The sequence below is a fragment of the Kogia breviceps genome, chromosome 3 (assembly GCF_026419965.1).
Source record: "Kogia breviceps isolate mKogBre1 chromosome 3, mKogBre1 haplotype 1, whole genome shotgun sequence".
Taxonomy (NCBI): Eukaryota; Metazoa; Chordata; class Mammalia; order Artiodactyla; family Physeteridae; genus Kogia; species Kogia breviceps.
Window position 1 is genome coordinate 46,412,907 of NC_081312.1, and position 23,494 is coordinate 46,436,400.

A 23,494-nucleotide genomic window follows, 5' to 3' on the forward strand; every position below is an offset into this window, starting at 1 on the left:
GTAAACTACATATGATGAGTCTTCATCCTCAAGATAATTTCTTTCTAGGTTTAGTGCAGATCCCCATATGTTGTTTCTGCCACTTCCACAGAGATAGGAAAAAATCCCGACAGCAGCACTTTCCCCAGGGGTGGAGCTGCTATCATTCTTAGCCTGATCTTTCTTCTGACTTCCTATACCCCAGTGGGAATAAGAGCATCCTGGACTCCAAAACCACCACGTGTGTGTGTGTGTGTGTGTGTGTGTGTGTGTGTGTGTGTGTGTGTGTGTGCTGACCATTTCTCCTAGCTAAGTCATGTATCTGGATGTGTCTTTGACCTTCTCCTCGAATGTCAACCACATATCAGGACTGGAAAGGTCCAAAGATTGCCTAGACTATGGGATAATGGGAATTCCAAAGCACACCTGAAATAATTCCTACTTTGGGATTCTAGATTTAGGAAAATTAAACAGTAACTGTATTGAAAATCCACAGGAGAATTATTACCTTGCTAAGTACAACCAAAACAAAGCACTTGCCCATGCTCTTTAAAGTCAGGGTTTTTGAGCTGATAGGATCTTTGAGAAGTCTCTAGAATCATCTTCCCTCACCCCAGCTCATTCTACAGATGGCAAAATTAAGTCATTAAATCTAGATCACAGGGCAAGTATGTGGTGAAATAGGGACTAGAGCCAGGTTGCCAGATTCCCAGATTTTTCCTACATTGTATCAACTTTTTGTAGAATGAGGACCAAATAGCCCCATCAGTGGGAAGCCTGAATCAACAGTGACTGTAAAGTCTTTGAAATGCTGAAGCATTGGGTAAATGTTATTCATGCTTTCTATGAATTATTATCCATTACTAACCATGTTGATTGCAAGATACTATCTATCGCTAAGTGCTTTATTCTGAGGTGCTGACAGAATCCACAAACACTACAAAATAAGTAGGAAACTTCTAATTTTTTAATGTTTAGAGTAGCTAACTGGGATTGATTAAAGAGGCCTGGCCTACTCTAATATCAGGCCCTGCCACCTGGGTGAACCCAACCTAGTTTTAGGGAATGTGGGTATGGGATGATCACCTGAAACTCAAAGATATAACAGGGGAGAGTGGGCCTGGTGAGGTTACTTCTTGATTTGCAGTAATGTGAAGACCAAAGAGGAGGAATTTCTGGAGAAACAGAATTGGATAGCCAATGGCATTTTAAGAACAGACTCAGTAATCTCAGGCAAGAAATCACTTGACTCTGTGCTTGCAGGCCCTTCATTCTACTGCAACAAGTGGAGAGTCCTTTGGGGACCATTGTTAACCACAAGAGACAGGGCTTCCCCATCCACATAGTACCAATCCTCACATCCTCCTCAACTCAAGCTGTGGTTGGATCAAGAGTTCAGGACATCTGCTTCCCTCTGGTGACATCCTGGAACTATTTGACCAGACTTGATTCTCTGTCATGCTTTTGTTGCTGTTAAAACAATGCCAATACTTCCACAGAGTGAGCTCTAATAGAAATATCTCTGGCTTTTAGGCCACTGACATGTTACTGCTTTGTCACCAGGTTTCACATTTGTTGTTTACATCTTTGAAAGGCCCCAAGTAGCTGCTCAGAAAACTCAGTGATCGTGAATCAGAGAAGTCTGGGTAACCCAATGCCACGCTTGGGTACAATCTGTCATAAAAGAATATGGAGCAACTTCATGGGCTATATTTTCACTGGGTGCCCTACAGCTTAATCATGCAAAATCCACTGATGCTAAAACAAATAGAATCCCGAGCTACTAAATCATGATGCAAACTGGGTGCTTTATAAGCCAAGGTGACAATACGGTGTTTTAAGAGTCGGGGAGAGTGGGGTGCAAATCTTGGCGTGGCAAGTCTCAGTCCAATCAGTATTCATTCCTTTCTATAAAAGTATTTTGACAACTAGAATTTCCCTGGTTAGAGGGATGAAGAGCCTGCCTCACTCATTTAATCAAAATGTAGGTCACTGGGAGTTGTTTGCCCAGAAAAGGTTCCTACACAGCTCCAGAACATGGTGAGTTAGGCCTTCCTGAAGAGTTATTTCTGGCTGTGTTCCGGGGAAATGCAAGCTCTTCTTGGCCATATGTGCCTTGGGTAGGCATGTTGAACCTGCTCCTAGAGAGTCAGTTCCTAGCTCAGTGCCATGTGCCATCTCCTCCTGCAACGTGAACTGATGAACAAAGAGGAGGAAATCCCAGTTCTTAAGAACGTAGTTTACTAACCTTTCACCCTCTGGTTGGCGGTGAGGCACCTTCCTTTGCCAGGGATTAAAACAAAACTCCATTAAGAGGGAAACACACCAGAGAACTGAGTGCCTTGACCATTTCACTCCTCTGAAGCCAGGAACTCCAATGACTTGGAGGCTAGATTCTGTAAGATGTTGGCCAGGGACAAATTCTAACTAAAAGCTCAGTTCCTTTCCCATGGTCCAGATACTACATGGTTGGATGCAAAGCTGAGAACCAGCTAACATAACCTCAGGCCTATGGCTGGAAGACACAGACCAACAGGGGTGTTTCCTGGAGTGGCTGATACGTGATTGAAAGCATGCAAGCCGCCTGGGCTCCTGCCTCTGGCTGGTACACAGCCATTTAACTTCATCTAGGCTGTTTCTGATGGACATGCCAGTAGAGGTCCCAGACTCGAAAGTTATTCTCTTATGCAGTGTGAGAAAGATAAAGATGATTTTACTACATGCTGGAACTGACTTCCTTGCCAAGTGTGGGAATCCTGATATTTGCTCACTCAACACTTATTGAATGCCTATTATGGGGGCTTGGCATGTCCCTGCCATCAAGGAATTTTTAATACAAAAAAACAGGTAACTCACAAAAAAATTATAAAAGTTGCAGGACAAGTGCTAAGTCTACTCAAAGTTCTGTGGTGGGGGGATGGGCACAGAACAATGGGCATTTGGGTTTGCCTTGGGGACTGGGATAGCTTCACAGTAGCATTGGTCCTGGAGTCACTGGGCAGATCATAATAAGGAAGCCATCTCAGGAAGCAGGAGCAGTGCATAAGCAAAGCAGAGATGCAGGAGAGCATTCCAGGCCAAGCAAAGGCTTGGGTGAATTCTAGAGAAGAGCTTAAACATAAGATGGGACAAATAGGCAAGGGTCAGATGATTGGGATTTCTAATGCCAAACCAAGGAGAGTCAACCTTGGCTTGGGTGATGAGAAACTGTTGAAATCTGAGCAGTAGAGGCACAATCAGATGAGTATGTAAGAATGATGATGGCTGTTGATGTAAAGGCTGGGCTGGATGAAGTGGGAGTGGAGGCCAGGAGATGAATCCAAGCTCAGGAGGGCAGTGGCAGAGGAGAAGGAAAGTATGTAAATCCACAGCACTTGAAGATTAAGGAAGTACAGGGAATAAGGGAGAGAAAGGAGCCTAAAATGGTTCCTCTGAGTAGGTCTGGTAGGAAAGTACAGGGGAGCATCAGATTGGGGGTGAGAGGAGAGAGATGGTGAACTTCACTTTAGGTCAGCTGAGTGTCATCACCTTTGAGCCATCCAGGTGGAGAAGTCAACTGGTCAAGACCTCTGAAGAGGGGGCTGAGATGGAGAACCACTTTCCTTGTCAGTAGCACATGGTAGTTGTTTTAGCCACGGAAGTGGGTGAGATTACTCAGGGAAGAGGGGAGAGCCAAGGTGGAGCCCTGGGAGCACCAGGCTTTTAGGGGAAGGTGAGGGAAGAGAAGCCCATGAAGGAAACTGACAAGGGCAAAGGGTAGGAAGTTTCTGGGAGAAAGCAGCACCATCCATGTGTGGACAGTGGGCTGCCATGCCACAGGGTCCATCCTTATGAAGCTCCTCTACGTCTTGCTGCAGTCCACGGTGGTTTATCTTCTCATGGGCATTTTTGATAATAGTGCTTCACCCACCTTTTATACGCTAGTATGTCTACCTGTTGGTCTTTACCCATGGGTCAAGTTTCCAATTACGCTTTCTATTTACCTTTTAGAGTTTGGATGAATCAGCCACCGAGAGGCTTTGTGGTGCATATTACAGCTCACACAGAAGCTGGGCTCCAGTTAGAACTTGGGCTGCTTTGCTCAAATGCCTGCTGCTGGAATGGCTGCAAATATCATTCAGGTCAACAGGCCATGCAGCACCTGCCCCACAAACAAGGAGCCCTCACAAGAGAGAAAGATGGAAGCAATGTTGCAGAAGAGCTCAATAAGGGGAGCGATGTAAAGGGTAGGGAGTAAGGCATCCCTGGAAGACAGAACCATGAACAGCCACCTTTTCCACAAGAGGCTTCACTGCGGTGGTCCTGGTACCTGCAAATGGAAGAGCAACTCCCATTCACCACGGAGAGCCAGGCTAATCTCAAACAACTCCTTCTCTCTCTCCAAGATACGACTGCATCCTTGGTCTTTGAGGGAGAAGAGCCAACGTAGGAGCAAGAAGGAACTAACTCTTCAGGGTTGAAGTAAGAAGGAAAACATGTCTTTCGAAAATGAAGACGTCTAGCAGCACCATTAAGATAACTGAAGCCTGTCTATTTTTGGCCAGAGCGGAATGAACAGTCCCATTCTGTACCAGCCTATGAGCAAAAAAAAGAAGGTGCCTTGGTCTCGGGTCCCTGTGGAGCTGGACTGGGCTCCGCCATCCTGGGATGTGTCCACGGTGGCCTCCGGCTTCCACGCTTGTGGGGAGCATGTGTGGGTCTTGGAAGGCTCAGAGATGGTCGAGTTTGGGTAAAATACCCTCTTTGAAGTGTTTGATACAAACAGGACTAAATTTCTCCCAGTTTCCATTGGCTATGACACCCGTAAGTGGTGTTCTACTCTTAGCCTGCTTTGCGTCAACAGCAGCTGGGTTCCACATTGACAGCTGTCCTTAAAGCACTTTAGCTGAAGACACACACTTTGTAAGAAATAGCAGCTGTAAGTCTCACGACCTTTTCAAAGATATCAGGGCCTCTCAGCCTATCTGAAAAGAGGGAGCATAAGTCTGAGCCCATTAGGACCTATCCACACAGGTCGTATGTTGGCATTTGGGAATAAAGAAAGTGAAGTCAGTTTACTAAATCCTGGCCTTTAAGTTAGATGAATTCGAGACAGCATCTAGAAAGTCAACATTCAGAAAATAGTAACTTGTTCCCATGACAGCCATGCTGAAAAGTGTCCCAGCCACACAAGGGGCTGTGTCACTCCCTTTCCATCACTCACCTCCTTATGACCCTCAGAAATTCTGTATTCACAAACTTTCTTACAAAGGTTTCTGATGGGTTCCTTTGTCTTACAAAAATAACACTTCTCAATAGTTTTTTTTCCTCATCTCATTCTAAGACAGGCAGAAGTTCGAAGGTCTACAACTCAAAACCCCAAACCAGCTATTTCAGAATAGGCAATATATTTCCTTTGCTATGGAGATAAAAAGTTTACGTAACTTTCATCTAAGAAAGATTCTTTAGAAAAGAAAACCTGAACCTATTTTCATGGTTCCTTCTGCTCTTAATCGCTATGTTTCTATCAAGGTTACTGGACCCAAAGGTTTCTTTTTTACCTTTATCATGTCTATATGCAAACAATGTAAGTTTAAATTACCCCTATATTTTTATATTAACATAGTGCCATACCTCGTAAGTATACCAGCCAATGTTAAATCATAATGGTGAGGCTGAAGCTCATCTCAAGAGAAACAGACCGCACCCCCCATCTCTACCCCTCTCACACCGACAACTGCAATGAGAAAATCATGGAGCTTCTCAGTCTTAGGAGACTAAATCTACGGGCCTTACTGGCCAGAAGTCTAGTGAATTCCCCACATGAACTTCACCACAGGGAGGCAGGATGCTTACTGCGCAGGTGAGGAGGGGAGCCAGGGCTCTTAGGGAGGCAGAGCCAGGGGAGAGCATGGTGCACTGTGGGCCTGGCTGGCACGCCTCCACTGGAATCTTCTACAGGTGCCCACACTCAACCTACCGCACGCTGTGTTTCTTTTCCAATTTGCTGTCGATGACATCATGGGCTTCCCAGATGTCCCAGGCAAAAAGCTGGGCATCGTCCTAAATTCCTCCTGCTCCATCCCTGTCTATATTCAATCAGTGCAATTCAATTCAGAACTCTCTCAGGTCTATCTTGCGAAGACCCCACGAACACACTACCTTGTCTCCTTTGTTCGGTTTGGTCCAAATTCATTTTCCTCCTCAGGTACTGAAACATCCCCCACCACCCAGCTGGCCTCCAAATCCAGAATCCCCTGCCCCTCCCCTACTTTGATATGTCTCCCACTCTTCTGTTCAGGTCCTATTTCTATTATGTAAATCTAAGCAGGTCATTTCTGATGCTAAATTCCTTCCATGTCAGGATAAAAGCTCCAGTCTTTTGCAATGCCTAGCATCTGGCTCTTCCCTCTCCAGACATTGTTCCCATGTGCCCCTAACACACAAGCCATCGGATGATGCACTTGGTCAAGCTGTCTCATAACCATGCTTTCATGAATAACATTCCCTCTGCATAGAATGCCCTTCTCTCACCATATATATTTGGCTAATTTGTAATCCTGCTCTGAGCTGAAGCTCCAGGCCTCTCCCCCTCCAGGAAATTTCCTTGACTTCCCTCCACTTTGAATTAGGCCCTCCTTGCTGCCTGCCTCGACCCAGGGCAAGTCTCTGAGACAAGATATTTTCACAGATGTGCACATACATCAGGTCTCTGTTTGTTGCTCACATGATAGCGAGTCCCTTGAGGCAGGCACCGTCTCCTTCACCTCTGTCTCCCCAATAACCAGTCCAAAGCCTCTCTCAGCAAGTGCTCAAGAAAGGCAGCTGACTTGCTGAGGACAAAAATGAAACCTATTAATCAGTCTTTCTTCCCTCATCTCTGTTCCCATAGAACAGCCATATTACTCATGAACAGCCCTTGCCTTCGGATAAGTTTTCAGGTGTTGGGTTTATACAAAATTTCTGAAGACGTGATGCTAATAGGAGGGGCAAATGTACTTCTCCCACCAATGAAATTCTGTTCTCTATTTTCTTTTCCTTTCAGGAATTTATGGGAATGTCATTTTTTCCCCTCTTGGCCACCTGGAGGCGTTGTATGAGCAAAGGGGTAAGAGAGCACATTCTACTCATGTGATATGGAGGGGGAGAAGAATATAGTTGCGTGTCAACTTAGAATCAAGAATCTTTCCCCTGGGATAGGTCACAGTGAAGCTTTTTCAAGGAACAAGGACAACTGAATTTAGAAACCACAATCAGCCTATTCAGTCCAAACATGTATAAACAGTAGCCTCCACAGGGCATGTTGAAGGGGAAACTTCCATATTACCATTCAGTGTCCCATTTCTGTTCATTAATTTCTAGTTGAGTAGCTGATCCCATGCTTCCCTGAGCCTGAGATATTAGTTTGAGATCCCTACTGCCAGGGACATCCACTCCGTGCTTCAGAGCTGACTTAAACCTTCAGGATGTGTGTTCACTATAAAAGGAAAAACAAAGCAAAGCAGGCAGATGATGTTAATCCTCTGAGAGCAGGAGCTGGTCTACTTGGGAGAGAACTTAGTGACAATCCCTGGCAGGGAACGCTGACACCAAGACAAAAAGAGGGAGAGATGGATGTTTGTGAAAAATAAAAAGGGCAAGAATGCTGGGCTGTGAGCTTTATTTCCCACTCTGGACCCAAGAGGCACATTCCTAAGGGAGGATGTGTAGCCAAACCTGGCTCATCTGTCTGGGTGAAAAGGAAGCCTCGGATGAACACAGCGTTTCGGCAAAGTATGCACAGCTGCTGTCAAGAAAGATGAATTCACACTAAATTAAGCTCAATTACGGGAATTTGTATTCTTTTCCCAAGGTGTGGGGTGAGGGCTGACATGCATCCCCTAGCGATTTGGAACTCCTCCAAATTCTACTACAGATTCCTTGTTGTTCTCGTAAACGGGGTGTCTAAAAAGTAGGAAAATAGCAATTAGATGATGGCATCCTGAGGTGGACCAGAAAGTAGCTTTAAAAGGCTGACACTCCTGCCAAAGGGCCAGGTCACAGAAAGGAAGAGACATGGATCCAAGAGGAAGGGCTAGCTCTCTTTAAAAGCACTTCATTTGATTTCAGATTTCATTTCTCAGAAAAATTCAAATTAATTTGGAAATTTAAACCGGTGTCTGCTCTTGGACAGGGGAATCGGATGGCACACTCTTAGGACAGGCTTGTTAAGGGTTGCTTCTGCGTTCTCCTGGGAGGGCATCCTGAGCAGCGCTTGATGGTGGGAGTCCTCAGCGGTGGCCTTCGAGGGAAGCTGTTGCCAGGTGCAGCGGGGGAGGGGCATTCGTGTGGCATAAACACTGGCCCCGACACTCTGGAATGATGCTGTTTTCAGGTGTGGATGTTTCTACGGCTTGACCTACGAGCTGAACTGCAAATATACTTTTCCCACACATAGAACCCTCATCGTCTATTATGTTCCTTCCTTCAAATAGGTTTTGCCATTTAATTCACTAAGGACTGTATACGTTGGGAGAAGGACCATTCAATAGGTCAACAGAAGGTGGATATACACAGAAGAGGGTCCTCTGTTTAGTCCTGTCACCAAAGAGCCTGTTTTCTGACCACATGCCTTGGGTCTATAAAGAAAATCTTGGCTATCAGATCTTATCTGCATCATTTTCAGATCGAAGAAGCTCTGAGGGGACAATTCTCACCAATTCTAAAAGAGGAAATTGAAGAAACTGATATATGGGATGTTCCTTGAACTTTGGAATATTTTGGCTTTTATTCTAAAACAGGGATAGGACATTTATTCCATTTTCCTCTCATTCATTTCTCTTTAAAAGCCTGCTCTCATTACTCATTTCTCACCTCGAAAGGCCAGCATGCAATGAACACACATTTACCTGCTTTGGGAGAATGTCTAAGGTATACAGAGGGCTTCACAACCAAAGACAAAGAAAGAAAACCAAGAAAAGAAAGCAAAAGGAAAAAAGAAAGAAAAGATAACGAAGCTCCTATAGGCCGACAGCAGACCCAGCATTCCTCTGGGCGAGGCCTGTGTCCTGGAGAACAACAGGCTTCCTGCAAGACCCTCCAAGCCCTTCAACGTAAAGGCCAGGCCTCCTTCCCACAGTTACCAATTAGAACCGCACGTAGCTTTCTTGGAAACCATCTGTCCAGACACTCCACTTGTCCAGATGCTCCACTTCACTCGGCAAGAAGCTAGTCCTGAGTAACCATGGCTTCTACCCGTCTTGGGCCAAGCATGGCTGAGCCTCCCCTGCTATCCATCCCCCGGAGCTCAGCTGCTTGAATACAGAACCATGTAGCATAAACTCAAAAAATGGGCTTTGGTAGGTCTCCAAAATTATGACACATTTCCCCGAGAACTGTGAAAGAGAAAGGAAAGAGGACACGCATCCCCACCATGCCAAAAGGAGCCATTTGTTTTTGCTGCCTGTTAAACACCTTTAATGACCCATTTGTATCATCAGAGAGAGGAAAACATCAAGATGTGTCCCACCCGCTCTGGGTACTCAGCAGTACCCACCACACATTGCGGTGGGATGGGAGGAGGCTGGCCTGAGCAGCTGGGAGGGAGGAATGCTCCAGGGAAGTGTCTTTGTGTCAGATTCATGTCCCCTGGTGGACAAGCTCCATTTTTCAGCCTGGCGCTCACTTACAGCCAGCACCTGGGCAATGGCGGGCATCTCCCCGCGCCACGCTTCTGTGGTGGGGAGGAAACTCAGTACACAGCCTCCTATGTCAACACTAGTTCTTCTCAAGGGTACGATCAGAAACAGCACAACGTCAGGACTATGCATGCCAGCAACGAGGGCACCCTCAGAGCCTCCCCTCAGCATCGTAGTCCCAGGAGCACGACTAGCTCTTGTTTCTCCATCTAAAATTGTTATTAGTGTGCGTCTGATGAGCATCTTTCCCTAAGGGCTTCCCAGCCCTCGAACGACTTGCATCTAAAAATACGGAATGTGCGTATCCTCTCTGAACCTACCATGGGTAACTTGGAAATCTCTATCTCCCGATGAGTATCTTTAGAAGAGGAGAGATTTACAGGGCAATGTAGGAACATTTATTTATGCTGCACAGAAGGCCTTTATCACCTGTATGCAAATCTGTTATCAGGCTTAAAACACTGTCAGAGACTCTCAGTGGGATTTTTTTCATGTCCCTTAAACAGATGCAGAGAAAAAGGGTTTGCAAGCTTCTTTGGATATCAAAGGAAAAGGGAGAGAGGAGAGAAAGCAACACTACGATTTTACACTAAGAGAGACTTGAAAAAAGATCCTGTGGTTTGTTTTGCTAAATTACTGACGGTTCCCTGGCCAAAGCAGTGAGGTAGAAGGCTGGAGCAGCTCAGCATCTTTACAAACAGGGCAGACGGGGGAACGAGGAACGTGCAAACAGTAGATGCTATCACCGCCAGCTGTGACACATTTAATTGTCTGCAAGTCACTGCATTCAGAAAAAAAGAGGGTGTTGACCTCTCTTGCTCTTCCCAGGTTTTAGCAAGAAGCCCTGGAAGGGGAATCCAAGCCCTTTCCTCCACAGTCAACTCCGTCAGCCTGGGGAGGGGCGGGCTCCTTCCTCCTCGCTGCCTACCTCTCTTCTCACCCTCCTGATTCCAAATAAAGGGATGGACTCTGTCGCCAGTGGTAGTCACTCACCTTTCATACCACTACCTTCTTCTTGGAATGTGTTACGAGCAGTGGTCTGATCTTCTAAGTGTTCACTCCCACCACTTCCTGAAGAGGCTACACTGCTTTGTGGTGACAGGGGGGCATGATCGGATGGGAGGCACTGGGGTCCTCTAGCTCGTAAGTCCTCATGAGACATCCATCCATGTCCTAGAGGCTGGTTTGGCACATTCATGGGTGGGGTAAGGGACACAGATCGTTTCAAAGGGCTGTGGTGTGCCTGGCCTGAGAGAACTGGAAAAAAAAAATAAAATGAAATAGGTTATTCCCCCCCCTTTAGCCTGGGCCGCAGAAGAACCCACAGTACCTCTTCACCCTGAGAGATGGCGCTGTCTCATTACTGCATCAGTGGGCATGGGGTGGCCCTTCCCTTCGGGGTGATTAAAAAGGATGCTGTCTGTACCTCTGGGTGGGTTGGGCTTCTCCAGGGAGGATACATCTATAGTGCCCAGACCTGTGCTTTTGTGGCTTGGGATCTGGGTTTAGTTCCAACTCTAGAAATCAGGATTTGGAGTAGTAGCCCCATAAATCAGGTGAGGCTTGACAGCCTGGCTAAGTGGCCATCTGCCAAGACAGAAAGGAACATGTCCTGGATAATTTTTTTGCAGGGGAGGAAACACACAATACCCGACATTACCCATGTCATTAAGGGTGGACTTCTGGAAGGGCAGGCAGGCCGGTCATCATCATTGGGGATCTTTGCTGGGCTGAGCTAGACGAAGTGGACTAGTCCTTCCAACCAGGAATCGGGGGAACCATCACCTCTGAAGGGGGTGCAGGCTCAGCGAGGGGCCCAGCACTACCAGGGGTACGGGACACAGCAGCTGTGCGTGAAAGGGCCGATTCTTTCTCTTGGCTTCGCAGGTTAATGCCAAACTTTATATTGAAAACACTTCCAGGTAACAAGGCGTTCATTCAGAAGCCAGTGGGGTGCTCTCAGTGAGCCAGGAATGGTTTCTACCAGCGTGCTCAGCCCTTCCGTGCAGTGGGCAACATCCGTGTAGCCCCCATTTTTAATTTCTTTTCCAGAAAACCGGGAAAAAGCAACAACTCACATATAACTAGCCAAATTAAATTGAGGTCATTCAAGGGAGGGATCTAACCAAAATCAACGCCGAGGGAGCCGACGTTACCCTTGGTTGGTTTTTCTGGGCGTGTAAAGTGACAACCTTACAAAATAAGTCTATTCATAACTTTCTCTCTGTGCTGGCTACTGACAGGTCCAGTTTATTTTGACTGCTGCAGTGTTAACATGGAATTGAGCCACATGCACTTTTAAACATTTTTCAGGGAAGCCATTAAGTTCCATCTCAGGCTCTATCCCCTCCAATGAGGTATTTACCCTCCCAAGTCCGGACTAGCAATGCTTTGCTGGCGTTCATCTTTGTGCGTTCTTTAGTCAGCAGACCTGACATCCCAATGTAAGAAGTTCTGCTTTCTGTTAAACCGCCTTCTGGTGGGGCAGCATCCACATAGAGACCTGAACAGCAGGCTCCCTTGCCACCCACTTAAAAAGATAAAGACCAGAGCCAAAAGTCTGAGTGTTTGCAAAAAGTGTGTTTGGGGCAGTAGAGGTGAGGGCAGGCTGCTCATCATGGTCAGCTGGCATTAACCAGGCCCTGAGAGCCAGGGGGCTCACACCTCTGCTGTCAGTGTTTCCGTTTGGCTTCATGTGGCCAGAAGGGCAGTCTTGTGTGTGAAAGAGGGACAATCAGAAGGGCTAGAAACTTCCTTATTAACGAAAATGGGAGGGAAAAAGGGAGCTGCCGAGTTTAGTATCCGTAACCTGAGAAATTTCTAATTTGGGTCGATTCTATCAAAGGCAAGGAATTATCGTCTAACTTCAAAATATGCAAAGGGAACACTGTTAAAAAATTTTTTGGATCCTAACAGGCTGAAACAGCTTGCATTTCCACTAAATAGACTATGGAAGAAACTATTTAAAAAGGCTCCCTGGAAAATGCATTGCTACCTGGTTGGATCCGAATTAGCAAGAGAAAAAGAAAAAGAAAAAAGAAAAAGCAGAAAAAGAAAAAGGAAGCAGCAGCAAAAATGAAGAGAGAAGCCAATAGGAAGAAAAGCCAGACATCCAGAAAATTCATTTCATGCCTGTCTAAGTATTTATACAAAATTGGGCAGACTTGTTCAGGGCTGCCCCAAGTGCTGGGACTTTCCAGCTTAGATGTCTTTGCTTCCTGGTACCTCTGCAACCATTTCAGAATATCTGGTGGATGCTCTGAACGGTGCCAGCCAGGTGTGCCCAGAGTGGAAACGGGGGCTCCTCTTCACAGCCAGGATTAGAGTGAGCCCGAAACCATAAAAACAGGCCTTGCTAAAGAGAGACACACAGCTCAGAGCTGCTGGAACCCTTAGCATTCCACCTGGTTAGAGGCTATAACTGAATCCACAAGTGGTAACACTGCTATGAGAGTCCCCGTTTTTGGATGTGGAGAACAATACCACACACAGGTAGCAGTTGAATTCTGTTATTAGATGAAGCCAATTTGCTTCTTTCCACTGAAAGTTTTCTCAAAATCCATGCTACCTCCCCACTGATGGGTATCCTTGGGGAGGCTGTCAGTGTCCAAGGAATCTACTAAATGTTTACCTAACTTCCCAGGACTTATAGGGATTTGTTCATAGAAACCTACACCCATTTCTTCATATACCCCTGAGCTTGACTGAAGCTACAGGGATTATGGCACGAACTTGGTTGGTCTCGGTCTCCAATAAAAATCAATTATACCTGAGGTACCAGGACCTTTTCCCAGGGACTTTCGACCTAAGGCCCCACCCCGTCTGTATCATAAAGATTCCCACAGCTGGCACCAAACTCAGAAATGTCCCCTTAGGAGCAAACCTGCCATAGCAACCAAGCACAATGCCTCTCGCTAAGCTTCTGGTTTGGTTTGCAGAGAGGGCCGTGGACTGAGAGCCAGAGCGGGCCCACACTTACATGAAAGCCAAGTTGTGCGGGGGCAAACACCTCATTTCTCCAAAGGGAACTGAGGCCTGGAGGCAATACAGGCTCACCTTCCTGTGGGAAGGAGACTGGAGCAGGTGACAGGTCACCTGCCAACAAGGCCACTTTGGGGTGAAGACAAATCTTCAGGTAGAGGTAATGGTGACCGCGGAGCTGAATTTGGTATTATTTCAGGTGCTGGAGTACTTTGTTTGGCATAAAATAGCAGAGGAAAGAATAAACACCATGGACAGAAAGAGTGTGAGAAAACAGGCCACATGGTGGTGGAATGAATGAGGTGGCCCGGGGCAAAGGGTGGACGGCTGTCCCATGGCTCCTTTTTCTTTTCAACTGAAAGAACTCATCTGAAGTGGTGGTAAATAGAGGAAGAATGGATATTCAGGCAAAAATAAATAAATAAAATTCCTTTCCCTATGAGTAGGGAGCGGAGAGCAGTGAAGTCAGGCTTCTGAGAAGCTCTTCACACTGTGTTAGCTGCCCCAGAATAACTCTAGCTAGAGGCAGACCTTTTGAATGTCCTCGCTTAATGACTGCTGCACGCCAGACAACAGCAGCGCTCCATTCAGACTTAAGCTGCCCCAGAGTAATATTCAAATGATGCAGAATTAAGCACACCTTGAAAAAAAATCTCACTATTGATTAGGAGTTGGCAAGTTCCAGCTGAACCGAGGTCCTGAATTTTGTGACTTTATAATAATGAGCGTTGGAGGGACGGCACATTTCAGGGGGGATTCGTTCTAACAATTGCCCAGGGGGGCAAAATTGTAACTCTTGCTCTTGAAAAAATTGAAGCTAAAACTTAATACCGTGTAGAGTATAGAGCCCGTATCGCTTATATTTTTAGGAATAGGAAATCTTAGGTATGTACACATATATAGGTATGTATGTATGTGTACATATGACAGTAGAGTACTATAATAGTTGGAACATTTACAACTTCAAGTGAACTAAAAATAAATAATAAATATTGAGCAAGTCTAGTTGAAATATGGGAAAAGCTGCTAAAAATAATCTTGCTTCAGCAGTGGAGCAGTATGATGTGAGGACAGAGGGTCTTATAATCTGGCAATAAACTCTGTCATACCATTCGGGGCCAGCCGCCATCTCTGACTTCCTTTAACCTTATGATTTCTTTTTCATCTCCAAGCATCTTTCATGAGACTACTTTCATCACATTTTCAGGGGAAAATACAATACCTGGCGCTGGGTTGTGTTCTTTTAAGTATTTTCTTGAAAGCCTGAAAATCAGATTTCTTTTCCCTTTCCTTTGACCAAACTTGACTTTGCCTTGAGTTTTAGCTATTGAAATAAAGTTCAGGAAAAGACTTTCCAAGATAGACTCTTTTAAGAAAATTAGGTATAACTACTTCTCCTGCCTTCTAATATGACAAATAATGGGTTTTGTGGAAAGAGGAAGGTTTGGAATATGGGCCCAGCTTTTCCTTGGTCCACTGTTAGGTTAAGAATTGTACGCCACTGTCAAGGAATGAAGTGATCCTCATACACAAACAGTTCGGACAACTGAAGCTCAACTCTTACACTGAAACTTTATCCTAACAAACGGTAATGGAGATCTTTCAAAGATACATTGCATACTTCTCTGTTCTCCTTAAATTTATACAGTGAATGCAAGTAATGTTTTAAAATTAGTATTATGAGCATAGATTAATAACATTTCAGAGCTGCAAGGCCCTGAAAGGCAATGTAATCCAATAATCCCTATGTTGTGAGCTGGGGGCCCCTGGGTAGTGGAAGGACCTGGGAATCCCTACGTGCACCCGTTAGTAGATGAGACGCTGTGCTATACGTGGTTTTTATACGTATGTAGAGAGTATTAAAATTAATGAAATATAAATCCATTTATATTTGCTGAATTCATAGCTCTTTCTGTCATTTTCTTCATCATCAGATTAAAAGTACAATTATTGTTTTATAGGGATCCCAGCTTTTTGTTAAAAACTGAGGCCCAAACTCAATAAATGATAGAGATGACTGCTATTCTCTGCTGTGTTTGTTGAGTTCCACGGGCACCTAGTGGTCTCGGGAACTCGTATGCTTAAAGTCCTCTGGTGCCTTTCACAGTTACATTACCTCCTCAAGTTCACTCCACCACCAGGTCTCATTGCTACCACTGTGAGTTTCCACCTACCTCCAGACTCAGCATTTTGCCCTGGAGTCTAGAATCTACTCTGATGAAGCTGATTTCCTTTTGAATAAGGGCATTAAGTACACCCATGCTCCTACTGTCATTCTCTTTCATCAAACCCAATAACCTGTCTTCTCAGCCCAAGGTTGGGCTCTGCAGCCTCATCAGGCCCTCATGAGTTCAGCCACATAGACATGATTTGCAATTTCACTCTTCTTTCTTCCTAAACCAGTCTCTCCATTTCTAATTCAAGAAGTTGGCCTTCACAGCAAAACTTAATGCTTTGTTAATTTTTCAAATTCTAGACGCTCATGTGACAGAACTCAATCTAATTGCTAGTATGACTAAACTTTACAAAAACAACTCATTCTAATTTAGGGATTTTAAAAAGTAGAATGAGGAAATCAAACATTTGCGTATTATTTTAAAATATTAACTTAGAATTTCTTTCCTGAATGAAAAGGTCCAGGTCAGTTCCCTACTTGGGTGATACATGTTACGTGTGGCAACAGGCTATGAAAAAGCAAGGGGAATATTCTACTTACGTGTTGCTAATGGTGTACTTTAACAATATTTTCTAGACCTACTCCCCAAAGAAATTCAGAAGTATCAGTAGAACCTTTGCTGAAGACACGAATTTGAGAGTTTTGCTGCAGGAGGTGGTTTGATACTTGTCAAGTTTAAAGGAGAAAAAGCTCAAGCCATTGCCAGCTATAAAATAGCTATGGCTATTGTTTCAGAGTTACTGGGGAGAATGTTTCTGTTCATTCCCTTAGTTTAGGCCTGCTTAACAGGCATCTTTTGGGTGCCATCCCAAGAGTTTCTTCTGAGAACACTGATTTAAGAGCATCTAAGGAACTGTTACTGAAGGCTTTCCATTTTCAAAGAGTAGAGTTCTGCTAACACCACTTGTATGCATAATTCTAGGCATTTGCTTTTTAAAAAAGCCAACATCTTTGAGTAAGGCTCAGTGGTGAAATGACATTAGACCCTGGATTCCTCTTCTTTAGTTGGTTTTGTGGTGCCACAACCAGTAATCTGAGGCCCTGTGGTGGGAATCTTTGGGGAAGAAAAGATTAATAGTACTGCAAGAATACATTCAGAAATAAAAACAAAACTTGGGTATTTAATCAGTGACATCATGCACAAAAAAGACAACACCAGTCACATTCATGGCCAAGAAGAGATTTGTGTCGGGGGTTGGAGGGGGGAGGGAGTATTAATTATTAAGGTTAAAATTAACATGCTCTGTCTCATTGCTTCAGGGAATAGATTAAAAGCAAATCTGAAAGGTTATTTGCCTCAACTCTGCATGCTTATGCTCTGCTTCTTGTCCAAAAGTTTGGAAAACCAGTGCTCACAACATCTGGACACCAGAAGATGATTCCCCCAAACAGCTTTAGACTCCACCTCATCCTGGGGGAAGAAGAAAGAGCATGCTACAAAGCAAAGACGTAGGGGGCGGACCGGGTGTTTCTGACAAGCCCAGGGAGGAAGTCACACGCTCTCTGAAGAGAAAGTATACACTTGCCTATGCAACAAGACAAAACAAATAGAGACTCTAGAAGAAGACAGAGCTGCAAAGAACATGCCAACAAGGCTGAGAGATACACACTGCAGAATCTCTTTTTCCCTGTTCAGTCTCATTTTCATACCATATTGAAGTGAACACGTTCGGACGCAGGGGAAAGCACCTGGAGAGGTTTTTCCATGATGTGAGTCCTTGTCACTGGTGTCAGCCCTTCTTACTCCACAGAAGGCTCGGCCTTTGGGCAGAGCAAAGATGTATGTTTCTGCCTTCACATTATCACTTAAACATTTAGGCTTTTAAGAAGTAAATTAGAATGTTTCTGGCAGACTTTTACTGCTGCATTAATCTTTTGTACATTTCATTTGTCCTCTTTTGTCAGTTTCTATAATGGCAAAACTGGGTGTCATCCAGTAGAAAATCTATTTTAGAAAACTGCTGTTTGACTTTCCACTTTCATTATTTATAAGTTAGACAAGAAGCCAATATATACATTTTATAGAAATCAGTAGAATCTTACAAGTTGAACTTCAAATCAAGTAGTCCTAAAAGGAAACTGCCCAAATCCTCTCATTCCATTCTATCAAAACCAATGACACCAACTCTGGAAGTGACTTGACACCACTGAAGCAGATGTTTCAGCCAATTTGAGGGACTGTGGAATCAACCCAGCCATTTCTAAGGTTCCTGTATATTGGGTTCACTTCTACTTTCCTGAATTATGTTCCTTTTCATATCTATAGTTATATCTATATGTGCTTAACCCTTAGGCTTCTTAGACCTTAGGTTTGTCCGTGGAATTTCTACCCACGTGGTGAGTGAAGAGTTTAGACAGAGTTGTAGAATTTGAATCATTTTGATTATGACACCAAGTAAAGAAAATATTTGAGTCAAGCAAGTGGCCAGGAGCGGACTGAAGCAGCTATTTCCTTTTTTGTTTACCAGTGTGTCCATAAAAATGCTCCAGTCACTGTGTTTAAGGAAGAGAGTGGAGAAACTCAGAAAGTTAGATGTTTGATGACAAAACTACCCTCTTACCCCTTTCTTAAAAGATAACTCTCAAATTGTAATCACTGTTACCTCAGCTCACATGTCCACCCAGGAAGTGCTTCTTAGGTTTACAAAAATGCACTGTCCATCCTGTGTTTAACACTCCCCGGCTACTGACTGAATGCGGGTACCAGCAAAGCAATCCAAGTTTGGAACTGCAATAGCCAGGGTTTCATGATTGAGCAACCAAGCCCCGCCTCAGAGCATCAATCCCAAGGCCACTACCAGAGTCACTGAACAAATCATCAGGGTATCCTTTTGCATCTTGACACCACCAGCAGCACTTGTCCAGAGGAGAAGGGGGTCACACTTAAAAGGGGCTTACAAAGGATATTTTGGAGTCTTGTCTACTAACTCCTGTCTTGAGCTGAACTACTGGCAAAGTCTTCACTGCCATTGGAACTTAAAAGGCTCCCAGATAAGAGGGCTAGGTGGCTCTTAAATGCAACAGCACTGATTAGGCAAGGACTGGCATCATTAGAAGATGTCAAAATCCTACTGCCATCAGGGTCTTAACTCAGCACCAGCCAAACGCAGGACCGCTGCCAGGATTTCAGAGTGTGAAACTCTGAACTTGGCCTTGATTAAGCAGCAATCTTTTTTCTTTTCTTTCTAGTGTTAGGAGACGGGTTATAAATAATTAGAAATGTATTATGCAGTCCTGACTAATTCTTAACTTAGTTCCTTGATAGAAGAATGAGAACTGGAGATTCTCAGCATTTCGGCCGGCAATTTACTGATGAGGGAATTGGTTCTTGTTTTCATTAAGGCATTCAATCTAAATGTCAAGTGTAACAATACACATAAATGACCATTCAAAAAAAAAACACACAATTTGAGCTTACACTGCTAATTAGATTATTTGGGGGGGGTGTTAATTAAGAGAAATTGGATGGTTTGGGTTCTCCTGGTTTCTTAATTATATTTGATTGAATCACCATGTGATTCAAGACAAGCTATTGAGGCTTCACACAACCCGATTCCCACCTTCTCTTCACCTTCAGCCTCTTCTCAAATTCTAAACTGTCACAACCTGACCCTGTGGGTGTTGGGACACAGTGAGATTGGTACTGTGTTTATAAAATTGATTTACTGTGGTCTGTAATTACACATAACGATTTGAATTTTTGACTTGGCACTGCATTTTTCATTTAAACCGGACCGTTCTTCTCTACTCCAGAGAAACAGCGTTTAAGTAATTGCTCTCAACTCATCGACTTGAGTATTATAAATCAGTCCTGCAATAAAAGACTTCCAGAGACACTGCAAGCATGAGGTTCTTGGCATGATTCAGGCCCCAGGACTGTTCTAGTTTAAGGACAGGAATTGAACAGCATTCATTTCTTATTGGATATGAGATGGGGAGGGCTGTCTGGAGCCTTAAGATCCGGGCGGTAAAGAGAACAGGCTGTAGGGCGATCGGGGGGCTGGGCTGACCCCAGACAGCCAACTCAGATCCATAGGTCTCTTTGCTTGTCTACTTCTATGTCCACCTTGACCTGCATACAAACTATACAGTGTGTGTGTGTTCCTCTATTATGTCTTGTATATCACTGATCCTCCGTATTCACAGATTCTGTATTTGCGATTTCACCGATTTGCTAAAAATTTCTTGTAACCAAAAAATCAACATTCGCAGCATTCTCATCGTCATTCACGGACCTGTGCAGACTGGCAAAAAATGGGTCCTTGGAGCACGTGTTCCTGGCTGGAGTCGAACAGGCCTTGTTGCTCAGCCTTCCCATGTCAGTTCTCATACTGTAAACCAGTGTCCTTTACAAGGTTGTTCAGTGCCATGTTTTTCTAACTTCGGTGTTTTTCGTTGGTGATTTACTGTTTAAAATTGCCCCCAAGTGTAGGGTTGGTGTGCTGGCTAGCGTTGCTCATTGCAAGAGGCTGTGATGTGCTTTAGGGAGAAAACACATGTATTGGACAAGTTTTGTTCAGCATGAGTACGAGTGCTGTTGGCCTTGAATGCAGATATTAATGAATCAACAATATGTATTAAATAAGATGTCTTTAAACAAATATAAAATAATGTTATGTATTGATAGGTTCAGGAAAATGTCACGAGGTTTGCAGGAACCTAGCCTGGTATTTCCCCTAGCAGCAGGGGGGGTTCAGTGTTTGCTAATTCAGTGTTCACAGGGAATTCACAGAACATCAGCACTGCAAATAATGAGAACTGACTAATATAGATTTGGATAAAATTCTTCATTCCGTCTTCCAACCTGGAGCATTTTTGTCTTAGGCTAGCAGTTCCCAACCCTGGCTGCATATTCAACCCCTCTGGAGCCTTAAAAAAATTCCCAATGCCCAGGTCCCAGCCCAGACCAAGTAACTGAAAATCCCTGTAGTGGAATCAGAGCATTCATACTTTCTGATGCACGTGAGTGGTTTTAATGGCTAGCCAGGCTGAGAACCACTGTCTTGGGCTGTCTTCTTACCTCAGTGTTCCCCTCAAACTCTGCCCACATCCTGGACATTGCAAACCTCCCCAGGTTGGCCGCCTGGTCTTAATAAAATGCCCCCAAAGAATGGGCATTTTTTTTTTTACTCTTTAAGTCACTTCAACAGAAAACATACACATCATCGCTTTGGCTTCACATGCAGAATTCTGCTCAGGCTCTTCAGCCCAGGATTTTAATCACTCTTTCCTGCCCTCCAAGTAAAATAGATATTTTGGAACCAGAATTCCAATGTGAATGATATCTGGGCAGAAATTTCTACGGACTCCCTATACAATGTTTTGACTCCTGGGCAGTAGTGCCTGCCTCTTGCTGTGGCCATTTCATCCTTGCTAGGCAGGAAGAGAGGGTCAGGGGTCAGCCTCAGGCTTTCTCTGGACATGAATCAGCTGCAGAAAGCTCTGAGTACATTTTCTCTCGGTCTGGAAATTCGGTAGGTGAGAGCCTAACTGATTTAAAAACAGCGAAAAATGTGTTCTAGATCCAGGGACCAGTAGCATCAGCAACATCTGGGAACTTGTTAGAAAGGCTCAGGCCTCACCCCAGACCCAGAATTAGGACCTGCATTTTAAGATCCCAGGAGATTTGTGTGCACATTCAAGGTTAAGATGTACTGGCTACACACCCAGCTCTGACTTACTGGCTTGACACCTGTCCTGTTGACACTGGGGGAGGTATCATATACAGCAAATGCAGGCTGCTGAAGTAAGAATTTGGGATTTGGGTTGGAAGACATATGGCCACTCTGTGTCTCAGTTTTCTCCAGCAGTAGCTATCAAAGGCTCCATCATAAGATTGCTGAAAAATTAAATCATTTACTGTACATGAAAGTGTTTTTTAAACGGTAAAGTCCTACGGAAATATTAGTTATTCACCGTCAGAGTAAGAATAACCCAATATAAACCAACACTGCTAACTGAAAAATCAACTCAAAGTACTAGCTAGTCTAATGATATTCATAGAGCATTTTCAGTGTATTATGTGCAGTATGAAAAATATCTCTGATTGCTTGATAGTGTTTCACAGATTTACAAGAGATGAATTTTCTACCATGGCCTGTCATACCAAAAGAAGTGTCTTCCTTGTTGTTTCAGAATTCTTATCTACAGACAATCTTTTCTCTGCCCTGATCAGAATAACGTTCCTTTGATCCAGACTCAACTTGGTCTTTCCTTTCCGCCCACTCATTTTAAGTGTTCGCAATTCATTTCCATTTTGGAGGGTCAGGGCACGTGAATCACCTTCTTTTCCATTAAAGAAAAGAACTCCTCGTGAGACCTTCTCTTTGTCCTGATAGTGGTAAGCAACACCGATTGCCAGAAGTCCTTATTGAAGATTCTAAGTACTTCCATTATATTTAGAAATTCAAGCTAAGAACGTATAACACAGCTAGGTGACACTGGGTTCCTTATATGCAAAACAAGGAGGTTGGACTAGATGAACTCCTTCCTTCATTCATTCATCAGACATTTGTTGGACGTGTCAAGCTCTAAAAGCTGAGGGTACAACACGGAAAAAGCCATTACAGCCCAGAGGATGATCTCTCAGCCCCTCCCTAAGCCGATCTGCTATGATGCTATTAGCATATTTATGCAGTGCCATTCTCATTTGGACAAGATATTTTCCTCGCATTGTTTATTTCCCCATATTTTTAAAAAAGTCTGCCTTGTAATACTGATAGGACAGCCGGCGAGGGTGTCAGGGTAAAGGAGCTGCCAGCTGCTCACTGCAGACTACATTCTGCACCAGGGAAGGCACTCACTACTGATCTCATGCCTCCCCTTCTTGGATCAGCCCAATGCACTCCTTTCTCCCGCACATTTTAGGCTTTCATGGAAGGGTGACTGGACGAATGAATGCTCTGTCTCTTTAGTCTCTTTCTTTCTTCCTGGCCTTAGGCTGGGGATACTGTACTGTCCTTTCCCCAAACACAACCCCAAAGCACCTCCTTAGGACCACCTTTCCCGAACATTCTCCCTGAAGAGAAGGCCACACGAGGGCAAGCACGACCGCAGCACCAGCTACCATCCCTAAGGCCGGCCGAGTGTCAAGCGCTGCCAAATGCGCCCTCCCATCGTTCCAGTCACTCCTCATTTAATGCCTTATGTGGTGGGTTCTATCATTACTCCTCCCCCACGTACAAACACACAAACACAAGTTTCACCGAGAGGAAGCTGAGGTGCAGAGGGTAAGGGGCTTGGCAAAGATCACACAGCTAGGAAGGGGCGAGGGCCAGGTTTCAAAACCCAAGGTTCTCTGACTTGCAAGCTTGACTTGTGTTCTTCAGCCCAACTCCACACTGTTTCTCATGCAAGAAAGAACTCCAGCCCCGACACTGGGCCTTGACACTGAACACTCAATATCCAAAACCCCGAGCAGGTCCGCTGGCTCCTCATTCAGGGTCTCATAGTACTCATCTGGAAAATAGTTATAACAATGATAATACCTCTCCTACCTACCTCCCAGGGTTGCTGTGGGGTCACATGCTGCCCGTATTATCCATCCATCCATCCATCCATCCATCCATCCATCCATCCATCCAATACTCGCTGAGCATCTGCTCTGTGATGGGCATATGCCGGGTATTAGGAAGGATATCGAAGGCCCACTAAGATGATGTCTGCAAGATCCTTTTGAAATAAATTTTTTACCTTCCTGCAA

General features: G+C 44.5%; 1 protein-coding gene across 13 annotated transcripts in view; it reads right to left on the reverse strand.

Moving 5' to 3' along the window:
• The window catches only part of SAMD4A (sterile alpha motif domain containing 4A), a 233,191-nt gene that overhangs the window by 40,131 nt on the left and 169,566 nt on the right, over positions 1 to 23,494 (reverse strand). For 11 of the 13 annotated variants that reach the window (XM_059055712.2, XM_067028448.1, XM_067028451.1 and 8 more), the window contains one exon: positions 10,629 to 10,892. The exons of the other annotated variants lie outside the window; for them this stretch is intronic. In XM_059055712.2, the coding sequence (XP_058911695.1) occupies positions 10,629 to 10,892 (264 nt within the window). The remainder of the gene's footprint in view (positions 1 to 10,628; positions 10,893 to 23,494) is intronic. 13 annotated transcript variants of the gene reach the window in all.